This window comes from Gymnoscopelus microlampas (genome assembly GCF_963454915.1).
Source record: "Gymnoscopelus microlampas genome assembly, chromosome: 12".
Classification (NCBI taxonomy): domain Eukaryota; kingdom Metazoa; phylum Chordata; class Actinopteri; order Myctophiformes; family Myctophidae; genus Gymnoscopelus; species Gymnoscopelus microlampas.
In genome coordinates, this window is record NC_139949.1 from 19,765,159 (window position 1) to 19,791,630 (window position 26,472).

The window sequence follows — 26,472 nt, forward strand, 5'->3', positions numbered from 1 at the left end:
TAGCCATTCACAAATATATGAATATAAAATGTTTTGCATTACTTCAAAATGTTTCATGTATTATACAGTCAGGATATCTCATTTGGGGACAAGGATCAAACTCTTTGTATTGTGTACACATATTCACACACAAAAGGCCAACAAACCTCAAAGTCTAGCAGTTTGCGGGTGGTGATGACACCAGTGTGTTGGTTGATTGAGAAGCAGCGGCCTTCGTTGCCCCTCGTGATGTCATAAACCAGCGCTGAGCGGCTGAGGGCACTAACAGTGGTCACATATGTTCCAATGGCGCTGTTCTCTGTGATCTGGAAAAGTGGGGGCATCACTGACTGAACGGAATAGACGAGATGTAAAGCAATTATAATATAATTGCATTACATCTCTTCTATTCTTCTATTGTCCTTTAATTAATCTCAAAGGACAATACCGCCATCAACACAGCAATGGCTCTGCATAGCTTCGACCATATCGTACATGAAAAGGTTTCAAGTCTCTACATCTACAAGTTCATCTCCATTAGATTAGATTAGATTACAGTAGATGTCTTTATTATCCACAAGGGGAAATCGTTTTACTCGGGTCAATGCATAACTGTACATTCAAGACAAGACCATACATAAATATACACCACAATTAAAACACCCAACAAAGTACTTCAATTTTCTAAATTTAAAAGGGTCTTTAAAAGAAAGCAATGTCCTCTCCACACTTGTGGAACGCCCATAATGTGCTTGTGTATGATTTCATGTGTGTGTGCATGTATGTATGTCCATGGAAGACAATAGCACACAGAGTCCAGCTCATCCAGGCTCCTGCCTTCACGCGCGTGCGTGCGTGTGCGTGGGGGGGGGGGGGGGCATTAGCAAGCAAGTCCCGTTCGACCAGGTGAGGTGGATCAGGTATTAGGGGGTTTGTGTTTATTAAGGAGCCTAATGGCAGAGGGGATGAAACTGGCACTGCCCTTTGCCTTCTTGAATAGAGAGGCACCATATCTCCTACCCGAGGGCAGGACCTGGAATCAGGTCTATACTGTATAATTCCTTTTTTAACAGGTCGTTCATGAAAGTCCTTGCGGGCTTGTTTCCAATGAGAACCTGTGAGCAATTAGGGGTTAAGAGTCTTGCTCAGGGACAAATTTCATTTCATCGACACATATGCTGACCTGGCCTGGAATCGAACCTGGGGCAACCAGGGCCTCTGGCTCCCTAGGCAGGCTCACTAACCACTCAGCTATGACCGCCCCCCTGTACTAAAATTAATACAATCCACTGGCTTCCTCAAAAATTAAACACCCTATGCTTGGGAAAATGTCAAGTCAGTCGTACTATGAGTCGTACTGTGCGTTGTCATTGGACTAAACATGTCAGACCACTGGTAATAGTAATATCGTTGTCGTCAGTGCATGTTTCTATCACTCCATTCACTACCATCTATCTCTCCATGCCTTTATCCATCCAGCCATCATCATCCCTCCTTCCATCCGTTCACCCTTTATATCAGCTTGGAACACTGATTCTATGGGAGAATTTGGGCTTGGAGATCCCTCTGTCGATCCCTCGTCATTATCTGTCCTCTTCTACCCATTTCAGAATTCAGTCTCTCTGCCCTCTTTCCCTCCCATCCTTCCACCCGCCTCTCCTTCCCTCCGTTCATCCGTCCATCTGATCTATCCAGTATCCATCACCGCAAACCACCTATCCAACAATCAATCACCTTACCTCAGCTTGGAACTCCCTCTGGGAAAACTTGGGCTTGGAGATGTCAGAGAGTGTCAGGGAGATGCGGACCGAAGCCGTGGCCATCAGTGGAGGGAACCCGCTGTCTGTGACCCGGACCGTGAGGACATAAAAACCCACGGAGGTCAAATCCAGACCTTTCGCAGTGAAGATAAGGCCCGTGGCATTATCTATGCCAAACACACCGCCCGTGTTACCTGAAGGACACACAGAGGTTCAGACGTGAAACAATGTAATTTAATCGATTCGGTGGACACATTTATTTTAACACTTGCTAAGTGCCTAGATTTCCCGGCAGGATTTCATCTATTTTTAGCGCTGGTGGCAGAAGTGGGACACAAATCCCTAATTCTGGCGGTTTTACAGTTTTACAGCTGCACAGGACCACGACAATGATCAATACATGACAGCGGTAACTAGTGATTGTGAGAGACACTCTACCACAGTGGAGGAGTGAAGAGATCACCTCTTTTTGCCCTCTTTCATCTGGTTCACCAGTTTTGTGAACAGCATCAATCGCCTTTTGCCTTATGGTTTAGCTGAGAGTTTAATGACGTTGGTTTCATCTTAACACTTTCATGTTGCAAGGAAAAAGGTTAATGCAATACGGGACTGATGTTAATGAATAAAACATTATTTTCACAAATCTGCATGCTAGAGTATGTTGAAACAATATAACTATCACATCTGCAGTGGTTGGAGGTGGTCTCACTACTCTCCCATTAGTACATGTGTTGACACTTAAGAAACATAATGGTTTAAGTGAAATAATAGCATTAAATTCAATCCAAGAACAACACTTTTTTTTGTTGAAACTCTAGGCAAAAACATTTAATGTTTCTGCCTAGAGTTTCAGTAATGTAATTACTTAACTTAATGACCACATATAGTTACTTATAATCACACTATAATGTATTATAACAGATTATAATATTACAGACTACAATGCTTATATCAGATAAACAGATTATAATGCATTATAAGTATGTTTGTAATGTATTATAGAGACTGGCTTCATAGGAAGTGTTACAATACATCTCTATTACCCTGGTGTTGGGTAGGACACCTAGTGGTTGGGTAGTAACTCTACCTGCATAAGCCCAATATCTCCCCTGGCCAAGCGGGGATCCCCTCTTGTGTGAGCGGTAGATTGGTTTCCCATGCGGGAGACTCAGGTTTGAATCCCAGGTGTTACAGTTGCAATTACTGTTCTCAGTCAGGAGAGGCCACTAGCTTTAACCCATTAAGACTGGGAAAAGCATCTGTCATTTTAGATTGTAACCATTATTTTATACTTTGGATATTCAAAAATAGCAGATATACAAGCTCCGATGAGCTTGTAGATCTGCAAATCTTTGAATATATATATTTTTTTTAAGCGAACATTTGTAACTCAAATCTTTGCTTCTAGGGGATTCTACAAATGTCTTCTAAATCCTAACAGTTTTTGAAAAAAACGTATGTGTCTATGTCAGTGGTTCAATATGAGTAAAACATAATCGCCTAAAATATATATATATATATTCAAAGATTTGCACACATTTTCACGATTTTTCAAAAAATAGCCAAAGAAATAAAAAAATGACGCTGTCTTAATGGGTTAAAGTCCATGGACACATCCAGTCGGCTTTTGGTTTGACGAAATCATCTTGTAGTTACAGTAGCATACATTATTCATCTCTTCAATCAGCTAAGCACAATGTAAGCTAAAGAAGGTGCCTTGCGGACAGGACCTCACCTGCTTCTATATCATAGGAGAGTAGCCCATTGATCCCGTTGTCTTTATCTAGAGCTGTCACCTGCAGCACAGAGGTGCCTGCTGGGGAGGATTCGTAGGCCACAGCGTCGTACACCGTGTTAGTGAAGTATGGGATGTTATCGTTTGAGTCCTCCACTCCCACCAGGATACGAGCCAGGTCCCGGTTAAATGGAAATTCCTGATCTTTGACCTGTGAGCGATAGTGCGAGATGGAGGGAGATGAATATGGACGGGGCGGTATAGGAAAGGTTGAAAAACGGGAGGAATTAGGAAAATTAAGTCAAGGAGAGCCAAGCGCAGGTGCCAAGATGAGTAAAAACCTGGACGGGAAGCACAGGCACTCCCACGCGCTCAAAACGTGCACGTGTACACATAGTGTAGTGGACAAAGACCCACAAACACAAAGTACATATATATTATACACATATATGTATATATTAATATAATAATATGTATGAATTATTTTTTATTTTGATTTGATTTGATTTGATTTGTGTGTGTGTGTGTGTGTGTGTGTGTACCTTTCTATACTCGCTCACCAGAATAATGAATTTGTGCTGTGCTCTGCAGCCTTATATTATATGCAGCGTGTGTTATACACACGCTGCACGCTCGCTCGCTCGCACACACACACGCTCACACACGCTGCACGCTCGCTCGCGCACACACACACACACACACACACACACACACACACACACACACACACACACACACACACACACACACACACACACACACACACACACACACACACACACACACTTCTCGTTCCCCCTGTCCATTCTCTCACCATAACTGTGAGGATGTGCTGCGTCCTGGCCTCATAGTCCAGTCTGTCTGTGGTGTAAACTGCTCCAGTACCAGGGTTGACTCTGAACAGCCTCATGCTGGCTGGATCCACGCTGCCGTAGATGGAGAAGCTCAAGCGTGCGCGGTCGTCCATGTCTGAAGCTCTCAGACGCAGGAGCTCCGTGTCCACTGGCGCGTCCTCTGAGACGCTGACATCATAGGCGGGCTGGGAGAAGACGGGGGGGTTGTCATTGCTGTCCAGGACCTTGATTAACACCTGAGAGGGTAGAGAAACAGACAGAGAGGAAGAATCCACAGGGAAATACAATTATTATATTTCTACAACATACAGTTCAACGTTTCATTAAAACAAATATCGTTGCTGTCGGGCAGAAACCAGCTAATTTTTATGCTTTTGCATTTTTTCCCATAAAGCAGTGCTATTGAACACCCTTTACGTCTGTGTGTTGGTAAAAAAAAGATTGAACCAATGAAAAGTATTAAAAAGCGCTTCTGACAAAACCAGCTAACTCCATTGGATCCTCAAACTTTCTGCTAAACCAGCTAACGCCACCAAAGGGGGGTGGAGTTAGCTGGTTTTACTGACTCCAGGCTCCACCCCCTTTTGACCTCCAACCTCAGCTGCACTTATCAATGATGAACAAAACCTCCTAACTCCACGTTTTGTTTTGTTTTTATTCATTTCCTGAAAAAATGAACATTTTGGAGTGGTTTTTGCCTGACAGCAGAGATATATAATTTAGAGTAGCCAGCTATTTTCTCCTTTTTTACTCCAAATGTAGTGATTATGTCAATTCTCGAATTCCCCATACATGATGTCACTGTAGTCTTGTCTCTGCTGCCCCTACTGGCTCACCTGCCAGAGAGGACCCCCCTCCCGGGAGGACGTAGCACCTGCACCCTTCAACACCCCCAACTGACAAGGCAGAATCGCTGGTGCAGCGAAGCCCTTCCATCCCTCCCTCCCACGGCCAATTATGCTCATAGGGATACTGATAGCTAGACTAGAATGAAAGGCACTGAAAAATGCACAGCACAGCTTGGCTTATGATTTGAGTTGTAACATGACTCAGCAAAAACAGCTGAGTTTTCCTTGATTATAATGTGTCTTTCTGACCTTCATTTCTCCAAAACCGTTAATCACGTTTGGTTATGAGCGAAAGGTGGAATATTGCAAACATTTTAAAGTTCATTATGTCTATGTAGTATTGAAATTGAAGGACTTCTGGCAATTCATGTATCATGGAGAAATAAGAACACAACTTAAAGTGGGGTGGAGTTTAGCCAGAGTTTTGTATGTGTCAGCACAAAGGACCAAACCGATGATCATAACTCCAAAACTAGAACAAATACTGTTTTTGAAGAAACAGTGTGAGCTCACTGAAAACATAGAAAAGAAAAATGACTTTTTTAATAGGAATGGCATTTGAGAGGAATGTACTTTCAAAAGTAGAAAAGTCAAAGTAAAATGAGATTTTGACAAGATAATGTATACATGTAACAGGAGCACAAAGTGTGAAACGCGATGCAGGCTTTAAGGGGGAGCTGCAGTTAGTGTACATTTACAAAAGCAAACATTTTCAAGAAGTACTAGGTCTACATATATACAGCAATTTAGCCCCAGCCAACAATATGTTATGGAATGGTATGTACATGTATAGTTACTTAGTTAGCTGTAAGTTAGACACTTGCTTGAAGCACCATGTAAAGTACAGTAGCTGCCTATGGGCATTGGGCAACCACACTAATCAGTGTTTCTAAAGTGGATGTTCAGGGGGGAAAACAATTTAGTGGATTGTAATTTAAAAATAATTGTTGTGCACATCCACCTGGCCTTGGATCAAGATTAATAAATGTATCTATATATACAATCCACAAACCTGCGCATGCGCATGCGACAATTTGGCTGATTGTGCCTTGTGGTTGTGTCTGCCTGGATGAATACAAGAAGACTCACCTCAAGACAAACTCACCTCAACTGAAAAAGGAATACTCACCTCGGGGGTAGGAACAGTCACCCCGGGGGGTGGGTAAACTCACCTCAGGACCTGAGAAAACTCACCTCGGAACACTCACCCCGGGGGTAGGAACACTCACCCCGGGGGTAGGAAAACTCACCCAGAAAAACTCAATGGTGTAATGTACAGTGAGTTTTTGTTTTGTGGGTGGGTTTAACCTTTCCCCTCTACACCAAGTCTGTATGTTTAAAAAAGGCACATCTACCGGCTTGTGAGCTTTCCTTTTTCACAGAATGCTTTCATAATGAGACACGTTTAATCCATACTGGATTAAATTCTGTCTTTGAAGGTATAGAATTACCAAATTATGTTGTTCAATGATATATTTGTGTTTAAAATACACACACACACACACACACACACACACACACACACACACACACACACACACACACACACACACACACACACACACACACACACACACACACACACACACACACACATACACACACACACACACACACAAAGAGTAAGGCATCAAAATGTACCAAAAGTAATATTTCTAAAAACTAAAGTTCTCAAACAATGCATGTGTGCAATGCAATGTTCTATGCTGTTATCATTTATACCAGCAAAGTAGTAGGTAACTAAATATCCTAGGTAAAAATAGGGGAAAGTGTTTAATGCATGTTTTACAATAGTGAAATGTATATCTAATAGTAACTAAAGTTCAATAATGCTTACTATAGTGAAATGTATATCTAATAGTAACTAAAGTTCAATAATGCTTACAATAGTGAAATGTATATCTAATAGTAACTAAAGTAACTAAAGTTCAATAATGCTTACCAAAAGCTTTTCTCACAAATGTGTTCACACAGAAAACAAAACATTATACCTGTGTTTTACCTTCACTGGAGTTTTTTCTTCATTTTTCTTTGTTAAGTAAGTATTTGTTTGCATTATACACATTGGAATGTTCACTTTTCTGATGAAATCTACCTTGTATTTAAAGCACTTTAATTAGCTAAATGTAATTTAACAACATACATTGACATTGGAATGTTCATTTCTCTGGGTTCCTACCTTTGTTTGTTTGTTTGTTTGTTTGATGGGGGCACAGGAGTGAAGGGGAGGAGGGGGGTTGACCACTTAACACTAATATCCCATTCCACTTAATGATTCATTGTTTGATATCTAATAGGTGGATGGGGCAAGGTGTGGAGCTGGAGACACATAGCAAATGACCATGCTATTTGCTATTTGCATTCCTTGTTCACTTTTCTGATGAAATCTACCTTTCATTCATTCTGTGAAAATGGAAAGCTCACATTATGAAAGCATTCTGTGAAAATGGAAAGCTCACAAGCCGGTAGATCTACCTTTTTACCTTTTCTGATGAAATCTACCTTGTATTTAAAGCACTATTTAAAGCACTTTATTAATTCTATACCTTCAAAGAAAGAATTTAATCCAGATATGGATTAATCCAGATATGGATTAAACATCATTATGAAAGCATTCTGTGAAAATGGAAAGCTCACATTATGAAAGCATTCTGTGAAAATGGAAAGCTCACAAGCCGGTAGATCTACCTTTTTTTAAACATTGGGGTGAGTATTCCTACCTCTGAGGTGAGTCTTCCGAGGTGAGTTTTCTCAGGTCATGGGGTGAGTGTTCCTACCCCCCGAAAATCTTGGGGGTGAGTATTCCTACCTCTGAGGTGAGTCTTCCGGGGTGAGTATTCCTACCTCTGAGGTGAGTTGGTTTTGAGGTGAGTCTTCTTGATACCGCCTGGATGCGCGCACGAGCAACCGCCGCTATTGAAATCTCCCAACAACAACAACACACGCGACCACTTCGCTTCAACCCACGCCGTTGCTTTCACTTTAGTCATGTCTCTATCACACCACACTCACGGTAATATGTCCGTCATTCACGTGCCATGTACATCCCAAAGACAAACAACACCACGCAGCCGCTTTTGTAATCTCCCCACAACAACAACACACGACTCGACATCTGGGTTGCCACGTTGGGAAAAGAAAAGCAGACAGGTCAGTGTTGCCAGATGTGCGCCAGAAACAAGCAACCACCTTCATGGAAAAAAAAAACCCAGCCGAAGGGGTCCGCAATGTTTCACGGGGGTCCGCGGGGTTCCCAACACTCCCAGGGGGTCCGCGGACCCCCAGGGGGTCCCCCATGTATATATATTTTTTTTTATCACATTTTTTTTTAAACGTTTTTTTTGGGAAATTTTTATCCCACGATTTTGGTACCTCAAAATAAGCGCGCCCTCGCTAGAGCCCTGTGCGCGGCTAGCGGGCCGGGCGCCCGTCTTATATATTTTGAAATTTGTATATCTACGATTGTCTTGGCCTGCACCCCTCAGAGCGTCTTGGACTTTCACCAGTAAATCCCGTATTTCTCCGAACATGTACACATGTACAAAATATAAGATGCTTACCCGGTTGCCCCAAATGTTAAGTCGGCATTCGGAGTCATGTGCAATGTATTAGTCCGTATTTTTCGATTATGTGTTTTAATCCCGTCATGTGCCTGAGCGCCATTTTCCCCCCCTCGTTTACTTCCTGTTTACATTGAGTGTAATACCGGCTTTCACCGGATGCGCCCTGTCACTACCGCCCATTGAGGAATATACGGAACTTCCAACAGAATCCAACAGAGACGGGATTAAAACACATATCTATTGAAATATAAGGGGTAATACAGTGCACACTGCACACAGGTTCCGAATGCCGAGTTAACATCCGGGGCTACAGGGTCAGCACTTTATATGTTTTTTTGTACATGTACGGAGAAGTATGGGCTTTCCGCATGGATGTCCAGTGACAATTGGGGGGTAAAGCCCCAGAGTATCATAGATACAAAAGTAAAAGTCACACTCGATAATACATCTATGATCGTCTCGATCCAAGGCTAAAATCCACCTATAGTATAGGTTGCTGGTGCAGGACTAAACATGAACATAAAAAAATCGGAGCAGCCTGCCTGTTCTGCTGTAGTCAGAAAAATATATATATTAGAAAGTGCTTTCCAGGTCTACTTTTAAATTAGTAGCTGTGGGAAAAGACAACAGTTGAAAACTACATATTTTGATGAGATCCTGAAAATCAGCTGTAAGTAATATGGACGTGGATGAAATTTTGCTCAACTCCTCTAGCATGGACAGATAACCCCAGCTACACCTGGTGCTTTCATGTACATATTATTTCTTTATCCAGGTTATGCCTGGTGAGATTAGGTTTCCTTTTAAAACAAAAACCCAACCAAGACAGCAGGAGCATGTTTCACGTCTGACAGCAACAAGAAAGTCATGAAAGCACAAGAGAATGTGAGAATAACTGAGAGGAGCAGAATGTCAAATACACGAAGGTGGATAAATAGACAGACAGAGAGACAGACAGACAGAGAGAGACAGAGAGAACAAGAACGAGAGCAAGAGAAGCAGACAAACTGACAAACAGAGACAGAGATATAGAGAGATGTTATTGGAGATGCTAAAGCATTAAAGCGAGAGAGAGAGAGAGAGAGAGAGAGAGAGAGAGAGAGAAAGAGAGAGACACAGAGAGACATAGAAGCAGACAAACAGAGATGGAGAGATGGTATAGGAGATGGCGCAACAGCCCTAAAACAATCAACCCAATCAAAGTGTGGTATTTCCCAACAGATCCATGCAACAGCTGCAACATAATGCTCATCAACTTAAGGACTACTCAGACATACAAAACATATTCCCTCTTAATTAGTGAATGAAACACTGCAGTAATTGATGGGTGTCTGTGGGCTGTCTGTGCAATCAAAAGCAGCCAATCAAAAGTGTGCGTACTGTACCTGTGCCTTTGTCACAAGGGGAACAGAAGGATAGAGTGCGTACCTGTGCTGTGGCGAAGCTGGATCCGTCTGTCACCTGTATGGTCATGTTATAAAAAGCCTGTACCTCTGCATCCAATGGTCTCGCCACCACTATAGTCCCCATCCCCATCTGAAGGTCAAATTGCATGTCGAAGCTCCCTAGTGTCACACAGACACACACAGACAGACACGCACGCACACACACACACACACATACACACACACACACACACACACACACACACACACACACACACACACACACACACACACACACACACACGCAGAAACACACACACACACACACACACACACACACGCAGAAACACACGTGTCGTGCACAGCCACGTACGCAAACACAAACAAAGAGATGGCCACACACGAACACATGCATACACACACAGATCCCCGGAGTTTCAATCACTTAGTATTCACTCAGAGTGCTATACTCTCAGGCGGTTTAAGTTATTACTGTGTAATTGTTTTGGCCAGGTGCCGGTGTCTGGAGGGCCCGTGAAATGAAATGAACTGAGAGATGCAATGCAATCTAGCACCCAAAAGCCACTTGCCAGCCTGAGAGCTGTTAACAGCCACATAAACATCTGTCTTATCACTGCAAAACACAACCCATCTCTGGGATCAAAAAAACGGGGTGCAGGGCCATTTGCCACAGGGCAAGTTTAAAGTCAAGGGGCCTTAATGTTTGATTAGTGCGAGGGAGAGCATTGATAGAAGTGTTTGGGCATTCAGCGCCATCCTTCGTCTCATTCCAGCTTCTCTCAGAGGAGATATCCAGGGCACCGGAGTTTTCCTCAGCGTATGAATACTGATTGGGCATTTTTCACAGGACCACTCAACCGTAGTGAGTGAGTAAAGCAAAGGGATTTAGACTTTTTCCCCTCTCTCTGTCAGGAGAGAAGGTCAGTTAATTTAGGACTGAGAGGACATTTTATTGGACAGCATTAAGCAAAACTAAAAAAGAATGACTCTGTTTATTTGGCTGTTAAATAAAGAGCGGTATTTTGACGCCCCACTGTCACTTATGCGAGGGGCGGGAGGGCTGCTTGTGTCTAACAGAGTGGAAACAAACAACGGGGATGTCTATTTCTGTCGAAACGGATTTGACAAATGGGGGAACTGGCAATTTAAAGGCAACTTTTAAAAAGAAAGTTAGCTTCCCCACACCTGTGTCGAGGGAACAGTTCCTGCCACATGCATTTTGAGGAATGTAGAACGTGTCTCTAGCAAGTCTTCCCCCTTCATAGAGAGGGAGAGGGAGGGAAAGAGGTGGAGGGAGGAAAGAGGGAGAGAAGGAAAGAGAGAGGAAGGAAAGGGAGAGAGAGAATGAGAAAGACAGGGGGCGAGGGAGAGGGGGACATAGGGAGGTACAGAGAAGGAGGGAAGGAGAAAGACGGGGGAAAGACAGTGACAGACACACAGACAGACAGAGAGAATGAGAGACAGACGGGGGGCAGAAAAGGAGGACAGTTGAAAAAATGGGGGGGGGGGGGAGAGAGAGAGAGAGAGAGAGAGAGAGAGAGAGAGAGAGAGAGAGAGAGAGAAGAATTGAAAGAGAAAATAACATAAGAAAGGGAAAGAAGATAGCGAGAAGAAATAATGAGAGAGGTTAATATTGGGTGTGGGGTAATAAAAAATGAACAAGTCAGACATCTTGTCATGATCAGATATCTGTTTCGCCTAGGTCGTTTCTTTTCTTACTAGACAGCAAAATCCTGAGTGTTAATTCAATTCCGGGAGTGTAAAAATTGATGCCTATAAGTCTGTAAAGATTTAGCTGTGTTTAACCACATAGCCTACGATGCAATGCGCTCACCGATTATGTCAAACCACACAGTGGTTGGACTGGACACACGGCTGGACTGCCGTATGGAGACCACGCCCACGGGCTGAGCTACGGTGGCCGTCTCTGATACGGAGAAGTTGTAGTACCTCTGCGCAAACAGTAGAGGCAGTGACGAGGGCATGGGCTTGCGGATCCACTCGACGTGAAGCCTGACGGTGGACCACAGTGGAGGCTCTCCGCCATCCTCTGCCTTAATCTGGGAGGAAACAGATGACAAAATGTTACAAAACAGCTCCTTACTGTTTAACTTCATCGAGATCTGTTAAGCCGTTGTGGGTGTGCATCCATAATGGTTTATTACAGCACAAATTGTTGTTTTCCGGGTTTTCTGATGTTATTCAGGACATGTTTTGAATTGTTTGTATTTGTATTGTATTTGAGTGTTGACCAATCTTGACAGAATAATTGATATAAACACAAAAAAGACTTTTGCTTATGCAACAGAAGACAGAGCAACACTATAAAACAAACGTTTGAGCAACTTCAAAGAAGGTTCAAAGATAGTTTGAAAGAAGTTCAAGTTCCATATATGGCCACAAAAGGGACAAGGACAGACAGAGATCTCCATATTCAGGCATAAAAGGGTTAAACGGGTATTGCATAACCGGGTGGGCTATGCATTCCCAACTTGCATCGTTCCCAAATAGTCCGGTCTATCTATTAAAATAAATCACAATGTGTGTGTGTGTGTGTGTGTGTGTGTGTGTGTGTGTGTGTGTGTGTGTGTGTGTGTGTGTGTGTGTGTGTGTGTGTGTGTGTGTGTGTGTGTGTTTGGCTGTCCCGGGCATAACTCGGGCGGATGACCTCAAACTGACAACAGGTACAAGGGGTATTGCATTACCTGGATGGGGCATCCATTCCCAACTGGCATCTTTCCCGATTTACATTATTACAGACTTGTACGGTCCCCGAGTAGGCGTCTAGTATTTTTCATTTCCCTGTCTGTTTGTCTGGTTTATACAAATTAATATCGCAGTGCACATAAGCATTGGACAGAGCAAGGGTATCATACTGCATTATGTGGTGCAACTGAACTGATGTCAGCAGTACTTCAATGCAGTGAATGAAGCCGTCTCACCATCTCATTACAGACCGACATTACAAGGTTAACTAAAGTCCAAATAAAGTTACACAGTCATATGTCTTTCTGGAAATGTTTTCCACTGCCGAGTGGTTTGCTAGATGTCTCTTTATCAGCAACGGGTTAAGAGCAAAGCCTTTTATTTAATTTAAAAAACAAGGCATTACCAACAAAAATGAAACGTACCGGGATTATATGTAGAATACAAAGTGATCGTTTCCCCCTGAACTTGTTTTGACGTTAATTTTATACATTTTTGTGGCGGCCAGCAACATTGGATTAGTGATACATAGCTACGTATAAATCCAATAGGATAAAGTTCATGTCACAGGACTCACGGCTCTGCATTAGAGCTGTGAGTCCTGACAAAACAAAACAAAAGCTCTCCTGAAACTTAGACCGTTACATACATGTACATGCCGTAACATGCATTGACATATCCATACGAATACACAGAATACAAACATGCACCTTGGAAATTAAATTGCAGTGTATTCCCTATAATTCACAGGACTGATTATAAAAGTCAGAAACAAGCAGAGGCATTTAGAAGCAGGAGCAGGTTATTTGAAGATGAGTAAGGACAGATGATTTAAAGATATTAAAGGAGTTAATAGATCTAAGGGAATTGGGAAAATTGTTCCAATCGGCTGGGGCTTTATATTTAAAAGCACGTCGACCAACTTCTTTACTGATTTTGGTGGGGATAATGAAGTAAGGGTTCTCTGTATGCCTTAGGTTGTATCTTTCTTTCTTTAAAAGTAAATGTAAATATTGTTTTAGATAGTGAGGATAGTTAAAGTGTATGCATTTAGCAGCCAGTGAGAGTGTCTTCTAGATTTGGGTGTTAACCAGTAAAGCGATTCATACATAACACAATGGTGGGTTCTATAAGGACACCTCAAGATAAATCTGCAAATACTGTTGTAAATGACATTGACAGGATTTGTTTCCGTGGTATTTTGATAAACAATGTCTAATATTGGTAGTATTAACTGTGAGATAGATTGATTGATTGATTCATAAAACATTTTCATTAATTCATGTTAGGGGTGTGCCGATATATCGTCCCGCGATATATCGCGATACGTTTTCGCGACGATATGTATCGTTTTGAAAAAAAAGAAAAATCGTTTTTGAAAAAAAAAAAAAGTGAAGCGAAGTGAAAAGAGTGACAACATGTTTTTTTTTCGGGTCAGGTGTCATACTATTTGGATTCAAAACGGCTATTGTAGCTGAAAAGCTACAAGTTTGCATGTCTGAATAATGCAAAAACAGAATTATTTGTTTGCATTTTCTTTTTTTCTCCTCCATATATTTTCATAATAAAAAAAGTGCGTATCGTATCGTATCGAAATCGTATCGAAGTTGTGAGCCAAATATCGTATCGTATCGTTTCGTGAAATTAGTGTATCGGCACACCCCTAATTCATGTGACATACATTTAAATCATGCAACCAGGAAGTGAAACTCACAGTGAGGACATCAACAATTCCTACAGTCACCATCTTCCTAGACGACACCATGGCCGTCCTGGGGTCGATGGTAAACCTCTCCTCCTCATTGCCATCGACGATGCTATAGGTGATGTTTCCATTGGCCCCCAGGTCACGGTCATATGCGAACACGCGGTAGACGGGGTCACCGCGCTTGGCGTTGCGGTCTCGCTCGGGTACACTGACACGGTAGGTGGTCTCCGGGAAGATGGGGGGGTTGTCGTTCTCGTCGTCTATGTGAACTATGACCCAGACAGTGGACTGCCGCGTGGTTACGGGTCCATCGATCACTGTCACCTGCAAATACACACGCATGTATGCACGCGCGCGCACACGCACGCACGCACGCGCGCACACACACACACACACACACACACACACACACACACACACACACACACACACACACACACACACACACACACACACACACAGTTTGTAAGCATGTGTAGCTACCAGCTACCACACAGACAGACAAAGAGACAGAAAAACAGGCAGGTTTACGTATAAACAGAAAGGAGCTCTTTCTTCGTCTGTGAAGAGTTTCTGAAAGATTACAAACCTGACAACTCCTAGATATTCGCAGAAGGCGCAAACGTTTTACACCATAACTGCTCCTAAACTGTCTCTCTTGGGTAAAAAATAAAAAGCCATTGTGAGCATCAGTTGGAGCGTGGTCTATTCTGCCTCAGAAGAAGACAGTTTAGGAGCAGCTATATGAACCCTTTGTCTGGTATGCCCAAAGCAATATAGTCAACGGTAAATTGAGGACAAGTCTGTTACTATCAGCAGCTGCTATAGATGCAGGAACGGATCTGTTAGAGATTGCAATCTTTATATAAAGATTACATTTTGTAAACATCTGCAGCCGAGCCTAGATTATCTTTTTCTCTCTCTCAAGCCAGGTGGTCTCGCTCGTATTACAAAATAGGCCTGTCACAATTATTATATAATCGCCTAATCCCAATTATTTGAGATAATCCCAATTATTTTGCATAATTGTCAGAATCAATCGTTTCCGTTAATATGTATACATTCATCTGTTGACAAATGTTCATACATTTTCAAATATTATCAAACATTTTGGAAATAGCAGATCTACAAGCTCACAACCATGACCTGTTTTGGCCATATATTTTGATTACAAAGCCTAAAAGTTTTTTTGTTTGTTGATATGTTCAAAACCACAATTAAGTCGTCACAATTATTTGTATGACAATTCATCATCAAGTAAAATGTCATGATCATGACAGCCAAAACATTCAGCCAAAACATTCAAACATCACAGAAACACAGTAGTAAAGCCTATAATACTTGTGCTCAAAATAGAAGGAACTGCATCTCAGGTCACTTAATCCATTAAGACCGGGAAAGCATCTGTGTCATTATAACATTTCTTTGGCTATTCAAAAATAGCAGATATACAAGCTCATAAAGCGGCACGAGTCCCGCGATATGAGCTGCATTTTTTGCATCTGCATTTTTTTTTAAATCATGAAACCTTTTGCAAATCTTTTATATTATATCTTCTATATTATTATTATATCTAATATATTTTTAAGCGAACATTTTTAACTCCAATATTTGCTTCTGGAGAAAGTGGGGGGTCCCTGGAGCAAAATATTTTGAGATTGGGGTCGGCGGCCAAAACACATCATTTTGGGGGTCCTTGACATGAAAAAGTTGGAGCACCACTGATATATCAACATACTGTTATCCTGTTAGGATTTAGAAAACATTTTTAGATTATGTATTTGGCCACGATATGTATTTGGCCACGGACCCCCATATTCAAAGATTTGCACACATTTTCAAGATAAAAAAAAATATAGCAGATCTACAAGCTCTCAGTGCCGCGCTACGAGCTTGAATATCTGCTATTTTTGAATAGCCAAAAGAAATCTTAAAATGACACAGATGTGTTCCCGGATTGAATGGGTTAAACCCCTGACCTCAATTCAACCAAGAAACAGAAACACACAAACCCACACATGAGTACTCATGTGTGGCAGCCATGTGGAGCTGCTGAGCTCTCCCAGGATTCTCTTTGTACTATCGATCCGATGGAGGCAGTGTGGCTCTGGCTTGATCGAGGATCAATCACATCCCAGAGCAGGGTGAACGCCACCACAGCTGGCAGCCTTACTGCTCACCAGACTATGCAGAGACAGGCTTCACAGACTGGCGAACAGAAGCCGTGGGCACTGCACTGTTTGTGCGTGTGTGCGCGTGTGTGTGTGCGTGTGTGCGTGTGTGTGCGTGTGCGTGTGTGTGTGTGTGTTTATATGTATGTTGACACCGCTGTTTAAATCACATCCATCTTAGACTGTTAATTCACTTAACTTGCTGGCTGCAGACACTGCGGCAATATGGATATTTTCGAATCCCTGTTTTGGAACGGCTTTAACGTGCATATTTATGCACAATAGTGTTAAGAAAGGTTCATCTGTCCCTTCTGTCTTTCTGGCTCTACTCAAGCGTCTTCCGCTACTTCTACAAAGCACCCCTATGGGTCCATTTTGACACTCAATGAGTTAAACTAAAAGGCAATATTTTTATAATGTACTATGATAAGCCTGGCAATTTTTTGTTGTTGTCTTGACTTTGCGCCTCGGAACAAGGAGCAATAGTTTCAAGTGCCAGACAAGTCAATTGGTAATACAAATGCAAGCACACAGCTGGAATATTGAGTAGATAACCCGAACCCAGGGAGCTATATTGTTCTGTATCACAGAAGGGCGTAGTACGGGGCTCCTAACTTCAACAGAATTCAATATCTAGCAAAAGGGAGTGCGGGGGAAGTTAAAAGTTTCCCCCCCAAAAAGTCACGAATCTCTTATTATTATCCAGGTTCATCTGCATGCAGAGCAGAAGATACAAACAAAATGGTAATCACAGAGCTATCTGTGTGCCCAGTGCCTGTGTCTGGGCTTATCAAACAGAGCACACACACCAACTCTTCTCATCCCTGCCTCCTGTCCTGAGTGGGGGAGATAACTGATGATAAATTATTACATTTAAGAAAATCCCCCTAAAACCTTCTGGGCTCCCTTCAAACCCAAGCCCAAAACTATGGCCATTCATCATGATTTGTAGAGCCTTGAGGGCATGACAGGGATGTCCTCTATATTCTTTGTGTTCACTCTGGGCTGTGACAGGTGGCGAGACCAGATAAATAATAATAACAACAGTGTGAAATGTGTAAACGACGCAACAGACTTTTTTACCTCTAAGAAGTGCTCTGCCTGCTGTTCTCTATCCAGTTTTCTTGCCGTCGTTGTGATCAGCCCTGTAAAGAAAGCAGCATACAACATTGAAGACAAATAATAAAAGCTGGTTACTACCATTTGCATGCTGTTGTATTGTATTGTCCATTGTATTTCTCTGTATTTCTGTCATAAAGACCCTCTCTAAAATGAGATGAAACATCTCAAGGGGCTATCCTTTCAATAAAGGTACTATATATGCCCTGCTAGCAGCAGGGCTTAGTCAGTCTGTCCATCAGCCTGCCCGCCCTGCCGCCGTGGGCAATTAGCCTATTGTGGTGCTGATGCATCTTTGACTGGAGCTGACGCAGAAGCATTATGTGGCAAAAGCCTGAAAAAGGACAATGCCTGCGTATTACACTTAATATTAACATGTAAGGCTGCAACATGGTTTTTACACACTGAGGTTTGTACTGAGTACAGACAGTAGTTAATAGTACACTGTACCAGACTTTTGCTGACTTTTGCGCACTTATTAATTCAAATTGCACACCGCCACTTACTGGTGAATTTAGGTATGCATGTTTGGATGGCGTGCACAATTGTGCATATCGATCCCACAGCCCTTTGAAGGCTGCCTGCCTTTTTCTAAGGCCACCTTGATTGAGGTAATTCTGCAAAATGATAGATTTCATTTGAACCAAACTATCACCTGAGTTTCAAAGTTTGATACAGTGATTAAAGGTATAGGGTATTTTTGGGGGTTAAAAGGAAAGGTTTTGTGTTAAAAGGTTAAAGCACTATATTCTGATAGTCATTGCTATAGAGTGTTTATTAAGTAACAGGCAGGGATCTCCCTGTGTCTCCAGCCCCTTCATAAACAAAATACATTTTCAAGTAGGTGACAAAATTCCAGCCAATCAGGAAAGAGTACCCATTTATCAGCTTAATTTTTATAGTGTTCCAGTTCCAATTTTATCTGCTCATTTCTTTGTGTAATCACTTCCCATTTCAGTTGTTTAATCTGTATCCTGACTTCTCCATCCTGATTGGATAAAATTGGTATCCCAACCTGAAAATGCATTTTCCGTTTAATCAAGAGCTGGAGAGTCATGGAGACTCCTGTAACTGAACAAACACTCACTTATTTTAAACTGAGAAAATCACCTTTAACCGCTACTGTACAAAAAGCGTCACTGCAGAAGAAGCGGGGAGCAGCAATGTCTACACATTCAATATCATTCACGAAACATGCATGTTATAAGATTTAATCTTCATCTTAAAGTGTACTTATATTAAGAACGTTTCTTCTACAAACACAGCAACAATTAGGGCGGCCATACGTGGCTGAATGGGTAGAGAGCCCACCTGGGAAGCTGAAGGTCCCAGGTTTGATGCCCAGCCCTGGTAATATGTCGAGGTGTCCCTGAGCCCTAACTGGCCAATACGTTAAAATCAATAGTGGTATCAAAGTACCAAACCTCTAGACCATCAGGCCTCTGATTATAACCATATTAACAGCACCAAGCACACACACTCCATCACAGAGGGCATGATTCCACTGAAAGACCTTTGGATGTTTGGATACAGCAGGCAGAAAGTGAGACTGAAAGATGAATAATATAGCATTTGTGCCTTTCAGCATTGGGAGCACACACGTACGCACCGACACAAAGTAATCTAACACTCACAAATTTGCATTCTAACAAACCTGGCCTACGGCCTACAATTAGACTGACACCCCTGTTCTAGTGCCTCATTCAATAAAAATAAAATAAGTTGATTCTGAGCTGCTAATGAAAAAAATATCCATTTATTATTAGCTAATGAGCACAGATGGTGCCATTGCTGTTAAAACCACTTTGGTCCAGTTGGGTGTAAAGAGCAACACTGCCCCTAGGGGCAGATATTGGGACTTTTAGTAGTAGTACAGTACAGTACCTGACAGTTTATATGTAATGGATGAAAAAATATCCTACAATTCAATTTGCGAGTACGGGTGTGGTCAGAGATTATTAGACCTGATGAAGACCTGCATGGGTCAAAACGTTGTCAAGCTTATTTAACAAATGTTCTACTGGGAGCTAAGAAACAGTTTGCGGACTTCCCTTCCTTCTCAGGAAATGAATATACCACGGATGGACCACGGGTATAAATGGCCATGCTTATTTTATAAACGCAATAAAAATATATATATATAAAATACCCATCTTCCATGACATGAAAAAATAAATAGTAATTTATTTTCATGAACATTTAGCAAGATTTTCCAGTAGCTGTTTACCGTATTGTGTACAGTAAAGCACTGTTATGCCCTGTGGGCCGAATTTTTCATAATTACTTCTGGCTGGATCGTTTAAGGTTAGTCTGGAGATGCAGTGTAGAAAGTTTGGTGATAATTGAGCAAAACATTTGGGAGGAAATAACATAGGGATGCAGGTTTTATTATTTTACAGTTTTTGAGGAAAACAGAGTGATGGATTTAATAATTCCTGTCAGCTCAAGAATCGCTCTCTTGGCCGATATTTTGGTGAATGTTGCAAAATGATATCACATGATTTTTTTTAAAATAACAGTTTGACAGTTGCTGTAGTGCCACCACTATTAGCCCACAATTCCAGTCGAGGAAGTTGGCATAGGACAGGACATATGTACAACGTTTTGTTCATTTTCATGCATGGGAAGGCACATTTTATGATTAGAAGAATAAAAAAGAATAAGAAAGGCCAATACAAGAGGGCCCTAATTCAAGCTTTTTTAAATTGATGTAGTCTATTCCCACAAGGCACACGTGCCCTCCCAAGGCAAGAACTCTCTGCTTGAAATCATATCCACTTACATTTAGCAGTCGTTAAAATGGGCCCTGAGGAGTAGTGGAAAAGTGGAGTGACGTTATCGAAAATACAACATCTAATATCAAGTCTGGCGTCTGGGAAAAAAATTGGGTAATTATAGATAATGAAAACAACCCTGTTAAAGGCTCCACTGCATGCAAAAGCTGTCTTCAAATTTTTGTTCATGATTAGCCTGACACAATTTTCATTTCGTTTCACTCCATCATTCAGTCTGAAAGCCCTCTCAGTGCAGCCGTTTTCTGAGATGGGGGCGTGGCCAAAATGGGACTCTTTGGCGATTGGTTCATACTGGATCATCCCCATCCCCATTCGGCCGGTTAGATTTTCAACCGAGAAAACCCCGCCTTCGACAGCGTCACCAGACCCCAAGCGTGGCTAGCGATTCAGGGGCTGGAGCCAGGCTACGTCATTATAGCTGTGGAAGAGTGGGACTAAAGTGTAATACACACTCCTTCCGACGTCCCAATCTTTCATCGGAAAGGGAGGTAACTAGTTAGATATAACTACAAATTGACGTTATTCCGAAATTCAGATGGCCGGTCTCTGAACTTTTCCTCGGAACCCTCTCCAAACTATAGTTCAGAAAGCCTGTCCGAACCCTGACGTTGGAAGGAGTATTTATGTATTGCGCTTTATACGCTAATGAAGCATATCGATAGATGCTGTAATATCACAAATCCTATTTGGGCTAGCAAACAGTGTCTCACAAGGACCGCAGAGCTACTATATGTGCAGAAGAGAGGATAAGGTCACATATCCTGTGCTGGATTTGTTATTCAGGAATGTACAGTAGGACTCAGTGGATGGCATTCTTTTTCTACACAGCAACCTAAAGAACTGTGCATGATCATTAAAGCCCCCTTAGGCAATTGCCCTTACTCTTATCCACACCCTTAGAGATTGACTGCCCCACACTACCCCAGGGAAAACTAGAAAAAGTGCTCCTCGGAGCACAGGTCTCCGCCAGGTCAGGTAGGTTATTTTGCTAGAAGGTCCTGGGTTCGATTCCCGCAGGGGACGCTGTGGGCGCTGGGGGCGTGTTCTCTCTTCCGCGTCATCAGTGCCCATACCCAAGGTGGGGTTGGCGAAAGGGCCTTTCTGTGTGGAGTTTGCATGTTCTCCCCGTGTCTCCTAGGGTAGGTACCCTCACAAAAACATGCAGTAATCCTGGTCACTATACTGCCTCCCCCTGGCCAGCCGGGGCGCCTGATGGAGGGGAAAGGAACTGGTTGGAATAACGTGTTCCTTCCACGCGCTACGTCCAACCAGGGAACCTCTCCCCTGTCAGGTGATAAGAAGGTCAGTTGGCTCTCATGCATTGAAGGAGGCATGAGCTCGGCCCTGGCCTCCCTAGGTTGGCAGAGGGGAAGGTAGTGCCCAGGATTACATAGACAATTGGCACTGGGTGTAAAAAATAGGGTTACAAAATCGTGGGATAAAAATGTTGTAAAAAAAGGTCGGTTATTTTGGCATCCTGGTGGCGCTATAATAGGCCAATGTGAAAGGGGTGCCATTTCTTCCTAGGCCGTGCACGGCAATCGGACACTGCATTCATGATTTGAGGCATTTTGTTCTAAAAATGTGTTTTTGCTAAATTTGACCTGCTGGTGGCGCCATACCAGGCCAATATTAAAAGGGTGGCATTTGTTCCTCAACATAGTGTGAAAGTGTTGTGGAAAGCAATCAGACGCTCCGTTCATGATTTGCGCCATTTTGTTCAAAACAAGCCACTATTGCAAACTTTAGATGTTAATCTTAGCCAATCAGGATGGAATATGAAAAATCAAACAGATTCGTCTTGATCACATTACTGTAGAGATCATGTGTACCGATTTGCGTGAATTTTGGATAAAATGTGAAGGAGTAATATAAAAAGAAAATGTGTTTTACATAAATCGGCCTCTTGGTGGCACTATAAAAGGCAGATATGGAAAATGCAGGGCAAAGGTTTTTCCTTGGCCTCTAGGGAGTGTATGCAAAGTTTTATGCAGATTGGTGCAGTTATAGGTAAAAACACGAATCGGCCTGTTATAGCGCCACCATGAGGCTGATGTGATTTTTTTTTTGGCATTTCTTCCTCGGCATAGTGGGAATGTGCGTGCAGAATTTCAGGGAAATTGCATGCTGTGATCATGATTTTAGGCATTTTGTTCAAAACGGAGCACTCCTGCAAACTTTGGAAACCAATTTTAGCCAATCAGGATGGAATATGAAAAATCTGAAATACAAGTTTTGTTTAATGACTATACAGATACTGTGTACCGATTTGCGTGATGTTTGGACAAAATCTGTAGGAGTACTGTCAAAACATGTGTTTTGGAAAAAGCGGCCTCCTGGTGGCGCTATAACAGGCCCATGTGAAACATTTGGGGCAGAGGTTCTGAATTGGCATCCAAGGAGTGTGTGTGCACAGTTTCGCTGCGATCAACCGTGGAGGATTCGAACCCCAATCTCCATGGTGGTGGGCAGCAACTTTACCCCTTTGCCAACCAGATGCCAATGTTAATGTTTGACATAATGTTTAACCAGACTCAGAGTGAGTTGTGTTGTGGTAAAGCACAAGCACATTATTTCAGATGTTCAGGGTAGATTTATAAACGCGGAAAGTTTGCGTCAATGTAACTTATACCGCTATCAATCTGCTGTAGTTCAACTCAAAGTGTTTTGAACTTTTGTTTGATTGCTTTTGGGTTACCTATATTAAATTTAAAATTGCACACATATTTTTTCATATAACTGATACAGCAGTCTGATTATATTTCATGCAGTTCGGGTAGTTGGAATTTATTTGAAGCGGGTTGGGTCGGATGCAGTTTTAGCTTAAGCACTGCTATAAAAGCTTTTGGAAATGATGTATTGTAGGATATTCCTGTAGGCCCCCCCCCCCCCCCCAGAACACAGAGGACTCTGTTTTATGATATTAGCCATACAAAACTTAATGTTGCTATATACTGTATACAGCAACAACTACACCAAAAGGGGTTCCCGGATTGAAAGGTTACGTATAGTTACGTATTGGTGTTCCAGGTCTAAATGGGTTAAGCACTGCTTTTAAAGCTTTTGAAAATGATTAATTGTAGGATATTCCTGCATGGCCACATATCCCTCCCAGAACACGGAGGACTCTGTTTTACAATATTAGCCTTATTAAATAAATAACACTATATACTGTAAAAGTGAGGAGAATTGTCACTGGTTAGTCTCTTTGTACTATAGATCCCCTGGAAGGGAGTCACTGGCCTGATCCCGGCTTAATCTGATCAGATCTGGGTGAACACCACCACAGCTGGCAACTTGACCGCACACCACACTATTAAGCAGACACAGGTTTCAAAGACTGGCCAACAGAAGCAGTGGGTTGTGTCACTCTGCGTGTGTGTGTGTGTGTGTGTGTGTGTGTGTGTGTGTGTGTGTGTGTGTGTGTGTGTGTGTGTGTGTGTGTGTGTGTGTGTGTGTGTGTGTGTGTGTGTGTGTGTGTGTGTGTGTGTGTGTGTGAGTGAGAGAGAGTTGAGAAAAGAGAGTTGTCTGTCCATGACTGCATCCATCTGCGTGCTCATACGTACACACACTAATACAGTATTAGTTGTTAGTTGAAAAGTATTGCCTGCAGTCCTGGCAGACACTGTGACATTTGGCACACAGTCTTTTGGACCTGTATAGCTGTGGGTCATTGTTAACTCGGTATCAGGACAGTGAGGACACACTGTCAGGCAGACTGTCAATACCAGCTTTGATCTAAACCAGACCATGATGCTTGACTAGTGTGAGAAATGCCAGCAGCCTGCATTGGAGATCACAGACAGCCTCTCTCTCTCTCTCTCTCTCTGATCTGCTCCTGTGCACTATTCCCTGTTCACTTGATCCCTCCCCCTAACCCTCAACATAACCCCTAAACTCAACCAATTCCTAATTAACCTTCAACATTATTTTCTTAACCATAGAGATTAGAAAATGTAACCACACGGTTGATTTTGTCTGGTTTTATCGACCAGAGCCTACAACAGAACATGAAACACTTCAATAATGTTTGAGATACAGGCACCAAAAACACTAAAGCTTTGAACAAACTCACAACATACCATATGCCACAACAGTGCTGTCCCTTTTTTTTGCGGGGGCAAAAATTCTAGACTTTTATCTAACACTAGCTATGTCTTAAATGATTTCCAATTATCATCAACATTGCCCATCATCTTCAGCTTGCTTGGAGGCTTGAGTTGATCTTACCACATCGGACGGACACAGTCGAGTTTATCGTGATACTATAATAACCTGATGTTTCTATGAAATGCTACTGGCTAACTAGTGACTATTGTCAAAGTCAACACTAGGAGGAAAAATGTATGCCGTCTGACAGGCAGACAGACAGGAAGACGGAGTTTTCTCAATTATGTAATAGGACTACTTTCTTTTTTTTATACACTTTCTTTTTATTTTCCATGTGTAACAGACAATAAACATGCATAGGACTACTTTCTTACAATAAGTGAACAGGATAGGGATTCAGGGCTTCTTGTTCAAGGATACATTTCCAGCAATTGTTTTGCAACTGCAGTGTTCAAACCTGTGACCTTTAGCTTAAGGGAAAGCCTCTGTAACCACAAGACATAATTGGTCAATTAGCCCTAAAGCGTCTGGAGACCTCGAGCATTCAGACAGTTTCACGGCCCAGGTAGTTTCATGACCCACACCAGAAATGACCATATTTAAACATTAATAACCCTGTCTATAGAGGTTGACTGAGTGGTTAGTCTTACGTGTAAATGTTACATTGAGATGGTTTCATGAATTGAAATATAAATCTAATAATCTAAAACAAGGTAGGTGTACCAACAGTGAGGCTTTGAGGTCTGTGAGGTACACCCAAGCGAGCTACTAGGCGAGTGAGTGCCCGTACTGTGCAACACTTGTCGTCTCGCACAGCGACAAGTGTGATGTCTGAGTTGGCAAGTTATGATGGATGGAATGGGTTTTCAAATAGCAATTTTAAAATTTCTAAAATGTCAAACAAAATGCATACTCCGTGTCCCTGTAACGTCAGCAGGGTCGTGAAACTGTCTGGGCCATAGATTTGCCTGTATTCCAGGTCTGCAAACACCCCTTCCCAATACGCCCTGTATTATTGACACAAAACTGTGTGACACAGTTTTGTAAAACTCTAGGATATTAGACCTTTTTGCAAAGCTACTGTACAAAGAAGGAAAGGTCAGGCACCGGAAGGCAAACTGAAGCCAAAGGTTTGATGGAATGCACTTTAGTCAATGGGAGTGTACAGGTGTATGAATAAACACTACATTTGAATGATTGTGACCTGTCATACATTGTTAGCGTTATTCCCTTCAGCTGTTTACCTGTTAAAATGGGCATTTTGAAAAGGGTCCATATTATATGGTACCATGTAAGATTGGTACACTCTCAGAGTTAAGTTTACTGTGTATATACTGCATAAAAAAACATGTACAGATATACAATCTATGTAACATTGATCTCTGCTCATTGTATATTTCAAGTGGTGCAAATTTGTATGTAGGACAATTAAACAGAACAAGCGTCTGTGGCGTGAGCGATTGTTTCAGTGCAGTGAAGCGTTGCGTCTCTGTGAGACCGAGACGGGATTATTGCGCCTGCTTAAAATGTCTGTGCAGCCACCAGCAAATAGCTAGACTGCAGTAAAATACACACACACACACACACACACATACGCACGCATGCATACACACACACACACACACACACACACACACACACACACACACACACACACACACACACACACACACACACACACACGTGAGTGTGTGACCTTGAGCTAGCTACGCAGGCTA

The 26,472-nt window shown here is 42.2% G+C and overlaps 1 protein-coding gene across 1 annotated transcript in view; it reads right to left on the minus strand.

The window, feature by feature from the left end:
• fat3b (FAT atypical cadherin 3b) overlaps positions 1-26,472 on the minus strand; it is a gene marked incomplete at both ends in the record, with an annotated part of 116,406 nt that overhangs the window by 69,401 nt on the left and 20,533 nt on the right. The window contains 9 exons of the mRNA XM_084074202.1: positions 147-305; positions 1,719-1,933; positions 3,475-3,685; positions 4,289-4,564; positions 10,168-10,304; positions 11,331-11,402; positions 11,980-12,205; positions 14,566-14,883; positions 17,814-17,875. Of these exons, the coding sequence (XP_083930328.1) occupies positions 147-305; positions 1,719-1,933; positions 3,475-3,685; positions 4,289-4,564; positions 10,168-10,304; positions 11,331-11,402; positions 11,980-12,205; positions 14,566-14,883; positions 17,814-17,875 (1,676 nt within the window). The remainder of the gene's footprint in view (positions 1-146; positions 306-1,718; positions 1,934-3,474; positions 3,686-4,288; positions 4,565-10,167; positions 10,305-11,330; positions 11,403-11,979; positions 12,206-14,565; positions 14,884-17,813; positions 17,876-26,472) is intronic.